The 14,597-nt window shown below is 39.8% G+C and overlaps 1 protein-coding gene across 3 annotated transcripts in view; it reads right to left on the reverse strand.

The window, feature by feature from the left end:
• Positions 1 to 14,597, reverse strand: part of RNF13 (ring finger protein 13) — a 136,351-nt gene that overhangs the window by 86,140 nt on the left and 35,614 nt on the right. For 2 of the 3 annotated variants that reach the window (XM_019748856.3, XM_074333758.2), the window contains exon 2: positions 3,957 to 4,082. In XM_019748856.3, the coding sequence (XP_019604415.3) occupies positions 3,957 to 4,082 (126 nt within the window). Of the gene's footprint in view, positions 1 to 3,956; positions 4,083 to 14,258; positions 14,363 to 14,597 lie in introns of all 3 variants that reach the window. The other variant, XM_088794063.1, reaches the window with a different exon arrangement.

Raw genomic sequence — 14,597 nt, forward strand, 5'->3', positions numbered from 1 at the left:
TAACTCAGATTTGCAGAGCACTCTATGATTACAAAGTGCTTTTATATATCCATTATCATATGTATCATTCAATCTCTTAATTAAAACACCTTTTTTTCAATTGATTTAATGCAATTATGATCAGCTTTGTGTTGAACTTGAGAAAGTCATTTAACATCTCCACGGCCAAAGAAACTACTATAAAATAAATTGACCTAGATCGATACAGACAGACCAAACAAAAACACAAATGTGCACAGGCAGTACTCTTTTTTAAAAGGTACTTTTAAAATCTGGAAATGGAAAATGTACAACTGTACTAAATTACTCTTATATCATTTCCTATTACTGAGGAGTTTCACACTTTTTTGGCTAGAATTTCAGAAATAAAATATCTAGCTTAAAGTACAGTATTTGGAACTGTAGGACTTGGAATCAGTTTTGTTACTGAGTGAGACCCACTCTGAAATTGCTTTGTCTTTGCAAAATAAGGATGGTCTCACACTGCCTCTTACAACCACAATGTTTAAAACAAAAAATGTTCCCATCATGAACAAGAGAAATGGAAACATCTTTAGCACAGAGGTGCTTTATTTTTTTAGTATGAGAGGGGAGGGTGGGGGGGCGGCTACTGCTCATGAAATTGAAGCATGCTCACTATTAAAATTTTAGAAGTAGAAAATAAAGTTACTCCGCTATGGAATCCCATCCTCAGTGATTACGTCTTACTTAACAGCTTTAAGGCACTTAGTTTGAAAAAAAGTCTTTTCCTTAAGCAATTCTCCTCTTTTACAGCAGCCTTAACAGAAGGTTTAATTTAACTTAAAAAGTAACAATTATTGGGCATTTATGACAGCACGCTAAATACCTGGCAGGTATTCTCTTATTTAATTCTTACAGCAATCCTATAAAGTCAGCCACTATTATCATCATCCTCATTTGATTTTAGAGAGACCACCGATGTTGACAATAACTTGCTCTAGTGTCTGAGGGCAGCAGGACTCCCCCCCCAGGCAGTCTGGGCCCAGCGCTGGCTCTAACCCCATGACCCTATACTGTCTCTCATACAGTCTCACTCTCAGAGGAAGTAAAGTGAGACTTAAGAAATGTCATTAGCCCAAGGTCATGCAGCTACGAATGCAACTCAGAGTCTAACTCCATTGCTAGAGCTCGTAACTACCATGCTACATAATCCAATCCATTCACACCCACTGGGTGCTTCGCTCCCACTCTGCCCACTGACCCTCACAACCACCTACCAGACGAAGACTTCTCTCCGACAAATCCCCAAAACAGAATCAACAGGCAGACTGGGAGTAAACAAAAATTGGATTGTTTGACTCTGAAACTACAAGATGGAAGAAAAGATGGATACTGCTTCTCAATAACATCATGGCGCAGATCAAAGCTAAGCATGTAGCTTATGGACCTCAGAATATGCAACACTGATCTGCTTATTTCTAAAGCATAATGCCCCTGACAATTCTAAAGCTCCAGGTTTCTAGATATAAACCTACATAATTAATAATGTCACACTTCCTTTTGGGTCAAAGGAAAAGAGAAATGATGAGATAAGAGATGAAAAGAGAATGAACTGCCAACAGAAACAACAATAATCTAAAGTACCAAGGAATGAATGCTATTAAAACATGAAGGAACTAAATCTCCAATGAAAAGCTATTGTATTAATCAGTTCAAACATGTACTGAATTCCTACTGTGTAACTCTCACTAGGCGCCAGACACATAACATTTAGTTACACAGCCCTGCCTTCCTCAGGATCTTAGGGGCTTACTGACTAGTTAGCAACACCTACCGTGTTTCCCTGAAAATAAGACCTCACCGGAAAATAAGCGCTAGCAGATTTTTCAGGGTGACATCCCCTGAACAGAAGCCCTAATGCGTCTTTTGGAGCAAAACTTAATATAAGACCGGTCTTACTTTCAGGGAAACACACTACGGTAGCATCTCCAACAGCCTCTTACAACTCACCAACTGGTTGGACAAATACTGTTGCCAGGAAAGTAACAGTCAAATGGCAGAATTCAACTGCCAAAAATAAAATCATCTGGCAAACAAACAGCAGGACTAAAACTGACTTTATCTTTTCAAAGGCAGTACCCTAATACCTGTCCAAAATGGAACTAGAATCAATCTTACAGCAACTTTTAAATCTGTATCACTGCAACTCAGATTTCGGGGATGCCCTTATTCAATGAAAAGGAAGAGCTACGATTTTCTGCCTCTTGACTTGCTTCCTTTGAATGACTGTGTTACCACATCCAGCTCTCCAGCATGTCGTTCCCCTTCTGACCAGTCACAGGCCTTCACAACTCAGCCCCTCCCCTACCTCGGCTTCCTGTCAGCCTCTGTCCTAGCGTCAGCACAGAGACCAGAACGAGCAGCTCCCCTGCTGATGGTTCCTTCACTAGATAACATCAACGTGCAGCCCACTCACCTGCCCAAAGCACAGGGAACACTGATGGCAAGGACTGATTTTTCTTCTCTACCTAGTACTGTGTTTTGTCTCTTAAAAAATACACCTTGGGCCGTGTCTTACAGTGCTCAAGGGAGTGACTGCAGGATGAGGAGAATGATAACTATAATGAAGATAAAAAGATAACAAAACACTGACTACGTGTCAGATACGATTCCAAGCAGTTTACCCCATTTAATTATCACTGCCACACTCCAGCTTATAAAATGAAGAAACTGAGGCACTTCCAGCGGCTAAGTTCCCAGAGCAGTCCACTTACAGGCATTTAATGCATCGCATAGCTGAACCACAGAAAAACAAGCCCCTTCAGGTAAATAAGGAAAGACAAGGTACGTAGATGTTAGAAACGACAGAGGAAGAGGGAAGGAGAGAGGGAGGGAGAAAACAGCAGAAATCAAAGGAGAAAAGGCAGACAAGAGCTTCACTCCTTCATCAGTCCATAAATCTTCTACCTGGTTTTAAAAGTCATCCCAAGAATATCCCAAGGACTTTAGGGACCCATTTAGAGGAGAGATTTGAATCGCAACAGACTTAGTTCTACTTCCATTCCAACTCAGATTCAGGACTGTAGAAAAGAATCTAATCAACCTGTTCCCTACTAAAGAGTATGACAGAGGGTGAGAAATCTCAGGGATTAGAGCTGCTATGCCTTCAAAAGCTATGGTATAAAAATCAGCCTGGTTCTCTCATGTTCTAGACCGTTCCACAAGTGCCACAGAATGCAGAAACACAGCGGAAGACCACATCAAGCTTTGGTCAGCAACAATTCTGGCCCTTCTACTTCTCACCTAATGTCATTAAGCAAATCACTTGTACCCAGACAGTAAAAACAAGAAATCCTTAGCCTAGTATCTGGAGGACGGATATGCACAGGTACATACAGGAACATAACATACCACACACAGTTAATTCTCTTTCTAGTTTCACAGAAATGAGAACTAGGAAACACACACACTTCCCAGTTTAGAGGACAGTACGACAGTTGCCCAGAAAGGACAGACACCTAAGGTTCTGAAGAGCAATCGTCTCTAAAACCTTTTCTAGCCACCATCAAAGATAAGACCATTGTGCTTCTCTTCTGACCCATTCACGTTAATCTTAGGCTGAAAGTTTCTATGGACATCTTGTGTATTTTTAAAATATCATTATCAAAGTCATTATAGATACACTAATCAGCAAGGAAATCAGTAAGATCCTACACAAATGCACAGCACGCAGCTCCAAGTGTGTGCATGAGCACTCGCCAGTGTACGCACACTCTCAAAAGCAACAACATTTATCAGGCACTTACTGTACATTAGATCTAATCTCCGATATTAAGCAATAAAAAGATGAGTAAGGTCCCCTCACTTTCAAGTAACAACTATGTGTGTGTGCCTATGTTTGTAGGGAAACATCCTGTAAGAGCCCATCACTGAGGACTTCTTAAAGGTTTTCTTTAAGGATCTTTTTAGATAGGAATACATTTTACTGTACTTACTGCTAAAATGTCCGCTTCTACGGGCAGCAGGTTTAGGAAGGCGAAGAGCTGGACGGTGAGGATGGTGTAGACCTGTGTTGCCGACAGCATAAGCATCCCTATGGAGAGCAGCATGGCGCGGGTCACCTGGGAGGCAGGCAGATGGGTAAGTCAGCTGTGGTGCTTTGTCCCTGATAGCAAGTCATTTGATACATTAGTTCCTGATGTCCAAAAATAGCTATAAACATGTGATAACACTAAAATGAAACCTATTTCAAAAGCATAAGAACTTACAGAGACTTGAACATTTGGGTAAACACCCAAGGTTAATCAATATCTATGTAACACAGGGGACCAAGTTCTGTGTTTTAACCACAAACATCCTCCCACAGTTCTCTGTTTACAGTATCCCTTGTCTACTAATTCAGTTACCGGAGAAACTAGATTTCAATCAAAATAATGATTTAAAGACTCACAAGCATCTTTGCTTTAAATTTTTTTTAACTTTAAAGAACTTTTATAATTCTTCAAATATAATTTAGAAATTTACATGTAAATGTACTTATTTATTCTTGCATATTGTACCCATATTAGAGAATGTAAAAAAATAATAATAGCCACTTACTATAAAGCAATACTTTTGCCTTTCCCTCCTGACAATATATCCCTCTTTCCCTATCTACATACCAATGGCAATAGTGCAGCTACTTCTCCCAGGCTCATCCAATTCTCTGCATGAGTCCCTATCTTACAGCAAAAAGATGAAAGGACTAAATGTTAACCAAGTAAGTATCAAAATTCTCATTGGTAAGCGTCAACTAACTATAGAACATACTTTTTAAAAGGTGAGACCAAAGTCTGCAAAGACAAGGGCCTTTATAGAGAATTATCTCATTAAATGCCACTGACTCATATAACACCAGTTGTGACGGTGATAACTGCTGGTAAGCTCTAGGTGTGGAGACGACATTCAGACTCAAACTCGGACTCTTTGACATGCACCGAAAGAGAAATACCTCTGAACAGTTACTGAACTACCATCTTCCAAACCCATTAATATCAGAGATGAAATAAAGGTGAAAACATGTTGAATAAATAGATTTGTTCCAGAGACAGGAAGTAGATGAGTGGTTGCCTGGGGCAGGGGGTAAGAATTAAGGGAGGGGGAATGACTGTTCATGAACGTGGGGTTTGTTCCAGGGTGATAAAAATATTCTAAAATCAGACTGTGGTGGTGGTTGCACAAGTCTACAAGCCTATTAAAAATCACTGCACTGTTCACTTTAAATGCAAAATTTTATGGTGTGTGAATTGTATCTCAATAAACCTGTTTGAAAAACGTATGTTTGTTGATAGTGGTTTCTTAGGTAAAATACATTTTACAATATACCTCTGCAGAAAAGAGCTAACAGAGCAGGCCTAAGGCTGCTATCCTTAGACAGGTGTCCCTGCAGGGTTGGCCCTTTCGGGGGCATCTGGGAACTTAGATTTCTGAAGGGCTCCCCACCATTCCATGATAAGAACAGCTCATTGTGCCTAAACGCTGCAAACAATGCAGTTTATGTTGAACGTGGACTTTCTTTCTGAGGGTCTGAAATCTGGGGACACGCTAGGCAGAGGTGCCTACATGAACAATCCCAGTGTAAACCGCAAGCACAGAATCTCTAATAAGCTTCCCTGGTAGACTTTTCTCAAGTGTTGTCCTAACTCACGCTGAGGAATTAAGCATATCCTGTGTGACTCCACTGGGAAAGGACGCTTAGAAGTTTACACCTGGTTTCCTCTGGACTTTATCCCATGCGCCTTTTTCTCTTTGCTGATTGTGCTTTGTGTCTTTTCACTGTAATAAGTCCATATTCGTGAGCACAACCATATTCTGAGTCCCATAAATCATCCTAGTGAATCACTGAACCTGGGGGTGGTCCATTTAGACAATTTCTGGCCAAAAATTATACCATAAAAACATACAATCCTTACGAAATAAGGCATAATTGCTACTAACGTTTGCTAGGAAAAATAAATATTCAGTATGTTGACGACTGACCTGTTTGACAAACTTAATCTGAGTGAGAACTATGACTTCCCTGTAATGTTCTGGAACTGCCAGCGAACTTTGGGGATTAGGGAGGGAGAGAGAGTTTAGAGGGCAAATGATTCTAAGAATAGGAATAATAATAACCACAACTGATCACTTACTAAATGCCAGGCATTGTTCTAAGCATGGTATTGAGTTAAACTCATTTAATCCTAACAACGCCCTGTTAGGTAGGTGTCATTTCATAGATGGGGAAAACAGGCACTGTTAAGTATTAATAACTGGCCCAAGGTCAAACAATGAATAACAGTTACCACGAGGATTCGACACAGGCATTCAAACCCGGCATTCAAACCCAGCAGTCCGCCTCCGAAGTCTACACTCTAAAGCTGAACTAAAAATAGCAGTGATAAATAAAACTCAGGAATTGTACCCAAGGCATAGAGAGATTTAAGAATCATCAATAAATAAGTGGTAACTAAAGTGAACTTAATATAAAAATTAAAATTAAAAAGAGAAGCGGGCTAGAGAAAACTCTGAGTAATATCTAAATTTAAGGGGAGGCAGAGAAAAGACATTGATTTCACAAAAGTCAAGAAAGAAAAGAACTTTGAGATGAATGTAGGGGGAAGAACAGCAGTTAGTCAACAGAAGTAAATGCTGGAGAAGAGGCAAAACGGTTGAAAATTTTCACATTTCAAGTCTATCCAACCTAAACAATTCTATTTCCCTGTAATCTAACAGGCACCCTTGCTCCCATCCACTCACTGCTTCCAAGAACGCACCCTGCCTCGGCCCACTCTACAGCTTCATTCACGTGTTATCTAGAAACAAAAGACACTCCGCTCTACCTTCAAAGGGAAACTGAGGGGAAAACTAAGAATCTGATGAAATCATATGCAAAATCTTATGTCTGTATAAATATATGCAGTTTCTGTGAAAGAGGCCCATGGATGTTAACACATTCGCAAATAATGTGTAAAGCACGAAAGGTTTTGTTGTTGTTATTGTTGTTAATCTTCCCTTCTTCAAGGAGTCTTCTGGAGAGAAAGGTTAAAAAGCTTAAGTCCTTGATACTTTCTCCTAGCACTTAGACTAGTGGGTAAAAATAAATATAGACTGTCAACTATGTTACTAGGCAACATTACTTATTATAAAAAGGACTTGCTAATTGGTGAAATGCATTAAAACTGTAAAGACTATAAGTTAACTATAAAAGCTTATAGCAAAAACAAAAACAATCTCTGTTCCCCCCGAGCATGATCCTTGAGGCAACCTGGAAGCTACTCATGGACTGTTACAAGAAGTGGTTCCTTTCATATAGGAGACTTTCCTGTGCTGAGGTAACACAGCCCACACACCGGATCTTGTCTGTTACAACCCAGTATACTCCTTGCTGAGCATAAATGCTGCACCTGGATGAATGGAAGGTTCTCAGTGAAGATACAGCTTATGTCGCTACGCTGTGCTCCGAGTCTCCATCGTGCTACAGAGCCAGTGAACCTGGTGCCAGATTGTGACCAATCAGTTACTGAGACTGTGAAGGTCACCCAGAACCGCTAACCATGGTCACGCGGAGTGGCTGTTGGACCTTTCTTCCCCACTACAATTCTTGTCAGCCTCTCATCCTTGAATTTATTGAAATGTTGCAGCCTCTATAATAGAATACAATAAACTGTTTGTTGTAACTCTAATAACCCCCAGATAGAACACACTCATCTTGACATTTCTTTAGAACTATGTTTGGAAACAGAGAACACACAGAAAAACCTTCTAATAATATATTGCTAATTACAAATATCCACTCTTTTCCTCTTTCCTTTTCCTGTTCCCTCCCTTCCTCTCTCTCTCTTTTTTATTTTTTCTCTCTCTCTGTCTCACCAAAGACAGAACATGAGCCTATCTTCATTCTGAGTATGCCTAAAATGTTATAAGAAGGTTACACTGCTTCAGGAGAAGTATACAGTAGAGAATATGCAAGAAATCCTTGAGAAGTACCAAGCGGGTTTCTAGAGATGTTTCCATCACCACCATCTCTGATTACATCCAATTTTGTCTACTATTTGACAGAATTCTACCAATTATTAACAGACATTTTATCTGAAATTTGCTTCTTGACTCTATCTAAAGGGTTTCCCAACTGGGAAATTCTCATTCTACTTTCTGTTCAGTCTGTATCACTTAAGATGTATTCTTGCCAGAATTGTTTAACTTGATTCTAATAAGCCTTTAGCTTTAACTTCAAGTTTATAGGAAATACATGGACTAGAAAAAAATAAACCACAAGACAAGGTGTTACTTGAGGACACTGCACCAATATCTATAAAATTAAATGGAATAAAGAAAAACTATAGGGAGATGGAATGGGAGAAAAACATGAGACTGTTATACATTAAAGAGAGAAACGTTAAATCCAAATGCAAAACACAAGGTTCAAACAAACCAACAAAAATACAATTTAGGAACAAGAGGGACAATGTGAATATATTCTAGATGTTAGACACATTTTTTAAATAATTGTTAATTTTCTTAGATATGATTGTAACCACAGAACCAGCCCAAACTGGCTTTATCCTGTTCCTAACAAGACACTGAGTTGTTTTTCAGGGGCAACAGAACAAAACCATTAGTTATGCAACCGGAGCATGTGCAGGAGAAAACTTTGACCTCTAATAAAATCTGGAACCAAAGTTTCACCCCCAACGCCCCCCCCCCCCCCACACACACACACACAGAACCGAAAAGCTGAGACTTGACAGGAAATCTATCATCAGAATCCGTTTAAAAGCCAAGGGCCCGCGTCCCACGTGACCCAGTGCTGACGCGCTCCAGCTGGAACCTGCCCCGCCAGCGCTTCCGCATACCAGCCTGTCCTCCTCTAACCACTTAAATTCCACCCCAAACTCTGGATTGAGGAGACAGATTTGAGCCTTGCCTCCTATCTCCTTGCCAGTCAACTTCACAATAAAAGCTTGCTTTCTTTTCTCAAATGGCGGTGCCACAGTACTGCCTTCCGTGCGCGTTGGCAGCAAGCCCTCGCTCGGTAACATGATCACAGTTTCGTGCTCAGATGAGAAAGTCCTTACTTTTGGAGATGCTTGGTGAGTACTTAGCAATGAGATGTCATGATATCTGTAATTTACTTTAAAATATTCCAGCCAAAAACAAACAAACAAAAAATTAAACCAAAGACTAGTAAATGTTAAATCTTGGTGACGATTAGACCGAGGTTCATTATACTATTCTGCTTTTCTGTATTTTTTATCTTTGTATAAAAGGGTTTTATATTGCAGTGCAAAAAAATCATTTTAAATTTTGAGTGATCTTTTTGGAAGGCCTCATTTTCTTATTGTGGTATAGAATATATAAAATATCACATTTTAAATATTTTCAAGTATAAATTTCAGTGACATGAAGTGCATTCACATTATTGTGCAACCATCACCACCATCCATCTCCAGAACTTTTTCATCTCCCCAAATTGAAACGCTACCCATTAAACACTAATTCCCCATTCCCCTCTCCTCCTAGCCCCAGGCAATCACTACTCTACTGTCTCTATAAATTTGACTACTCTAGGTACCTCATATAACTGGAAGCACTTTTTGTCCATTTAACTCTGGCTTATTCCACTTAGCACAATGTCTTCCACGTTTATCCATGTTGTAGCATATATCAGAATTTCCTTCTTTTTTTAAGGCTGAATAATATTCCATTACATGTATACACCACATTTTGTTTATCCATTCATTCACTGATGGACACTTCAGTTGCTTGCAACCGTTGGCTATTGTGAATAATGCTGCTATGAACATAGGTATACAAATATCTGATTCCCTGCTTTCACTTCTTTGGTATATAACAAGAAGTGGAATTGTTGAATCATATGGTAATTCTATTTTTTAAGGAATTGCCACACTGATTTCCACAACAACTCCACCATTTTACATTCCCATCACCAATGCACAAAGGTTCCATTTCTTCACATCCTCACCAACACTTACTATTCTGTTTGTTTGATAACAGTCATCCTAATGGGTATAAAGTGGTATCTCATTGTGGCTTTGATTCGAATTTCCCTAATGATTAGTGATGCTGACTGAGTATCTTTTCATATGCTTATTGGGCATTTGTATATCTTCATTGGAGAAACGATTATTCAAGTCCTCGTCCCATTTTTAATTGGGTTGCTGATGAGATGTAAAAGTTCTATATATATTCTGTATATTTTTCCCTTATCAGATATATGATTGAAAAACATTTTCTTCTCTGCTATGGATTGTCTTTTCACTTTGTATAATGTTTTTCGATGCACAAGTTTTTAATTTTAATGAAGTCCAAATCATTGACTTTTTTCTTTTGTTGCCTGACTTTTAATATCTAACATCTCATTGCCAAATCCAATATATCATAAAGGTTTTTCCCTCTGTTTTCATCTAAGAGTTTTATATATTGCCCTATGTTTAGGTCTTTCATCTATTTTGAATTAATTTTTATTTATGGTATATAACAAGAGTCCAATTTCATTCTTTTGTTTGTGGATACCCACTTTTCTCAAAACCTTGTTGAAATACCTGTCCTTTCCCCATTAAATGTTCTTGGCACCCTTGTCAAAAATCATTTGACTGTATATGTGAGAATTTATTTATGGGTTCTCCATTCTATGCAACTGGTCTATGTCTGTCTCTACACCAGTACCATACTGTTTTGATTACTGTAGCTTTGTGGTAGGTTTTGAAATCAGGAAATATGAGACCTCCAACTTTGTTCTCCTTTGTCAATATTGTTTTAGCTAGTTGCAGTCCCTTGAGATTTCATATGAATTTTAAGATGGATTTTTCTATTTCAGGAAAAAATGTCATTGGGAGTTTGACAGGGATTACACTGAATCTACAGATTAATTTAGATAATACTGTTATCATCACAATATTAAGTTTATCAATCCATGAACATGGGATGTCTATCTGTTGCCACATAGCAGACTACCCGTCTATCTCCTCGTATCTGCCCCTAAAGAAAGGAGAGTCTGTAAGATGGATCCTTTCAGGGACTTTGCTTTACCTTTGTGCTTACACCTTATGTTTCCCCATTAGGCCCCAAAAAGATGGCTGGCTAGCCAATGATGGGTAAGATTCCCCACGGGGGGGAGGGGGGGACAACCCAAGTCAGACACAGCCGCATAGGGACCATCGGGGAACTTGCGGGGTCGACAGAGGTGGGCACAGCCCTCCACCTTCCCCCGGCTAAGAAGACCCTCTGCCTCTGTGGCTACATTCCTTCCCACAAACCTGCAGGGGAAGTGACTCAATGATGTGCTTTCCATCTATTCATACGCATATAGGTTTTGTCCCTTGGGGAAGTACTTATCCTGGGACTCATCCTGGGTACTTATCCTGCAGGCAAGGGTGATTGGCTTAAATCAGTTTCCTATTGTAATATATGGGACTCACAGATCTTGAGATTGACAAGCTTCACTTCTTTTACTTCCACATCCAACTAATAAAAAGCCATGCGTTGGCCTGATTCGACGCTCAGTCTTTGAAGCTGCAGGTCCCTTGGCCCTGCTTGCACTCTTACTCGTCTATTGTCTTTCTTAGCCTTGTGCCACCTTTCTCGCTTCCCACTGCTCTTGTCGTGCTGGACGCGACATCTATCCATTTATATGTGTCTAATTTCATTTAGCAACACTCTGTTTTCAGGATATACATCTTTTGCCACCCTTGGTACATTTACTCCTAAGTATTTTATTCTTTTTGATGCTACTATAAATAAAATTATTAACTTCCTTTTGGGGATTGGTAACTGTTAGTATTTAGAATGCAACTGATTTCTGCATGCTGATTACGTATCCTAGAATTTTACTAAATTCATTTATTAGTTCTAATAGGTTTTTTTAGTAGAATCTTTATGGTTTTATACGTATAAGATCATGTTGTCTGTAAAGAGATAATTTTACTTCGTCTTTTGCAATTTGGATGCCATTTATTTTTTAATTCTTGCCTAATTGTTCAGGCCAGGACTTCCAGCACTGTAATGAATAGAAGCGGTGAAGACAAGATAAGGCATCCTCGTCTTCCTGATCTTAAAGGAAAAGCTTTCAATCTATCATCACTGATTACGACGTTAAGTGTGGTTTTTTCATATATAGCCTTTATTATGAGATAATTTCCTTTTACTTTTCATTTGTAGTGTGTTGTTCTTTTTTAATCATGAAACGGTACTGAATTCTTTCTAATGCTTTTGCCTGCACAGAGATAGTCATGTGTTTCTTCCTTTCATACTGTTAATGTGGTATATTCATTGATTATTTTCATGTTGAACCACCCTTGAATTCTAAGAATCACTCTGTCTTGGTTACAGTGCTGCTGAATTTGGTTTGCTAGTACTTATTGAGAATTTTTGCATCAACACTAATAAGAAATACAGGCATACCTCAAAGAGGTTGCAGTTTTGGTTCCAGACCACTGTATAAAGTGAATATTACAATAAAGCAAGTCACATAAATTGTTTTGGTTTCCCAGTGAATATAAAACCTATGTTTACATTATACTGCAGTCTGTTAAGTGTGCAATACCATACATCTAAAAAATAAGTAAATACCTTAATTTAAAAATAATTTAATGATCTGGATCAAAATGGCGGCGAGAGGTGAGCTTCTGTAAAACTCCCCTGGAATTTCCAACTAATCGAACAACAGTAACTCCACAAAGGACTCCCTGCACAGCAGACAGGCAAGATGAAGAGACCCACTACTGATTTCACCTAAAGGTGGGCAAATCGCGCACACAGGGGAGGAGGGAAGGGAGAAGTGCGGAGACAGAACCACACAGGTGCAGGACGCAGACGTAGCTCAGTGCTCCGAGCTTGCTGCATCCCAGAACTACCGCAGCTGCAGGAGAGGGAAGAACACGGACTGCTAGGGCTCCGCTTATGGCCCACAGGGCTGAGGGGACAGTATATAACACGGCTGAACCCAACGCTCACGGCAGAGACCTCGGAGAAAAGACTGAGGGAAGAAGGCTGAAAACGGCGGTTTAAGCCCTCACTGCCGAGCAGAGAACAGAAGCCTTAGGCAGTGAGACTAGCCGCCCCCTCCCTCCCCTCCCAGAGCTCACCCTGCCAACACCTTCACGGAACAGTAACAGTGTCAGATCAAAAGAACAGAATATTTGCTGTTCTGAGAACTGTGGACCACAGACATAGATTCGCAGCCCAACTAATTCTGGCAAAGGGGAGGGAGCTGTGGAAGCAGGACCGGCTGTGGTGGTGGTCACCGCCATTGCTCTGGGCCACCTCTCACAAATCACCCTGTCCCTGGCCCCACCTATCTGGGCGGATTCCTGCAGGAATAAACACAACTGCTGAAACATACGGGCTCTGAATCTGGTGCAGGAAGAGCTTTGGAACTTCAAAAGCTCTCCACATACCCAAACAGACACTGCGCCCTGTGACCCAGGCGAACTATTAACAGAGGAGAAGCCGGTCTCCCAGGGAATCCCCCCATTGTGTGAGAAGCTGGAATAGTGCAGAGAAAACAACACTACCGCGTGAGAGAGAAACAAAAGGCTGCAGTCAGAGAGAAAATAAAACATTCTACCAACAAGTACTGGAATACAAAAGAAAGACCTCTTCCTATCAACCTGTTGCAGAAGCAACTCCTGTAGATGTCTAGGAAGAGAAATAATAAATCAGTAATTGCCATGAATAACCAAGGCAACAAGACAGCTCAGAGAGAAAGGGAAAAGTCTCCAGAAAAGGAACTTAAAGATATGGAAATATGTCACTTAAATGACAGAGAATTCAAGATTGCAGTTCTGAAAAAACTCAACGCGATGCAACAAAACACAGAAAGGCAGTTTAATGAACTCAGAAACACAATCAAAGAACAACACGAACATTTTACCAAAGAGATTGAAATTTTAAAAAAGAACCAAATAGAACTTCTGGAGATTAAGAACTCAACAGAAGAAATTAAAAATGAAATAACCAGCTTAGGTAGTAGAGTTGACCAGATGGAGGAAAGAATTAGTGACATCGAAGATAGAAACCTGGAAATTACACAGATGGAAGGAAAAAGAGACTTGAGACTTAAAAGAAATGAAAGAACTCTACAAGAGCTTTCTGACTCCATCAGAAAGAGCAATATAAGAATAATGGACATACCAGAGGGAGAAGAAAGAGAGAAGGGAACAGAGAATATATTCAAACAAATTGTCGATGAGAACTTCCCAAACTTGTGGACAGAACTGGATCCTCGAATCCAAGAAGCAAATACAACACCTAATTACCTCAATCCCAACAGGCCTTCTCCAAAGCACATTGCAGTGAAGCTGTCTAAAATCAACGACAAAGGAAGAATCCTCAAGGCAGCCAGGGAAAAGAAGACAGTAACCTACAAAGGAAAGACCATTAGATTATCATCAGATTTTTCAGCAGAAACTCTACAAGCCAGGAGGGAGTGGAACCAAATATTCAAACTATTGAAAGAGAGAAATCATGAGCCAAGAATAATACATCCAGCAAAGATATCCTTTAGATATGAAGGAGGAATAAAGACCTTTCCAGACATACAGAAACTGAGGAAATTTTCTAATACACGACCTGCACTACAAGAAATACTAAAGGAG

The sequence above is a fragment of the Rhinolophus sinicus genome, chromosome 17 (genome assembly GCF_057876585.1).
Source record: "Rhinolophus sinicus isolate RSI-liver-muscle chromosome 17, RSI-T2T, whole genome shotgun sequence".
In the NCBI taxonomy this organism is placed as follows: domain Eukaryota; kingdom Metazoa; phylum Chordata; class Mammalia; order Chiroptera; family Rhinolophidae; genus Rhinolophus; species Rhinolophus sinicus.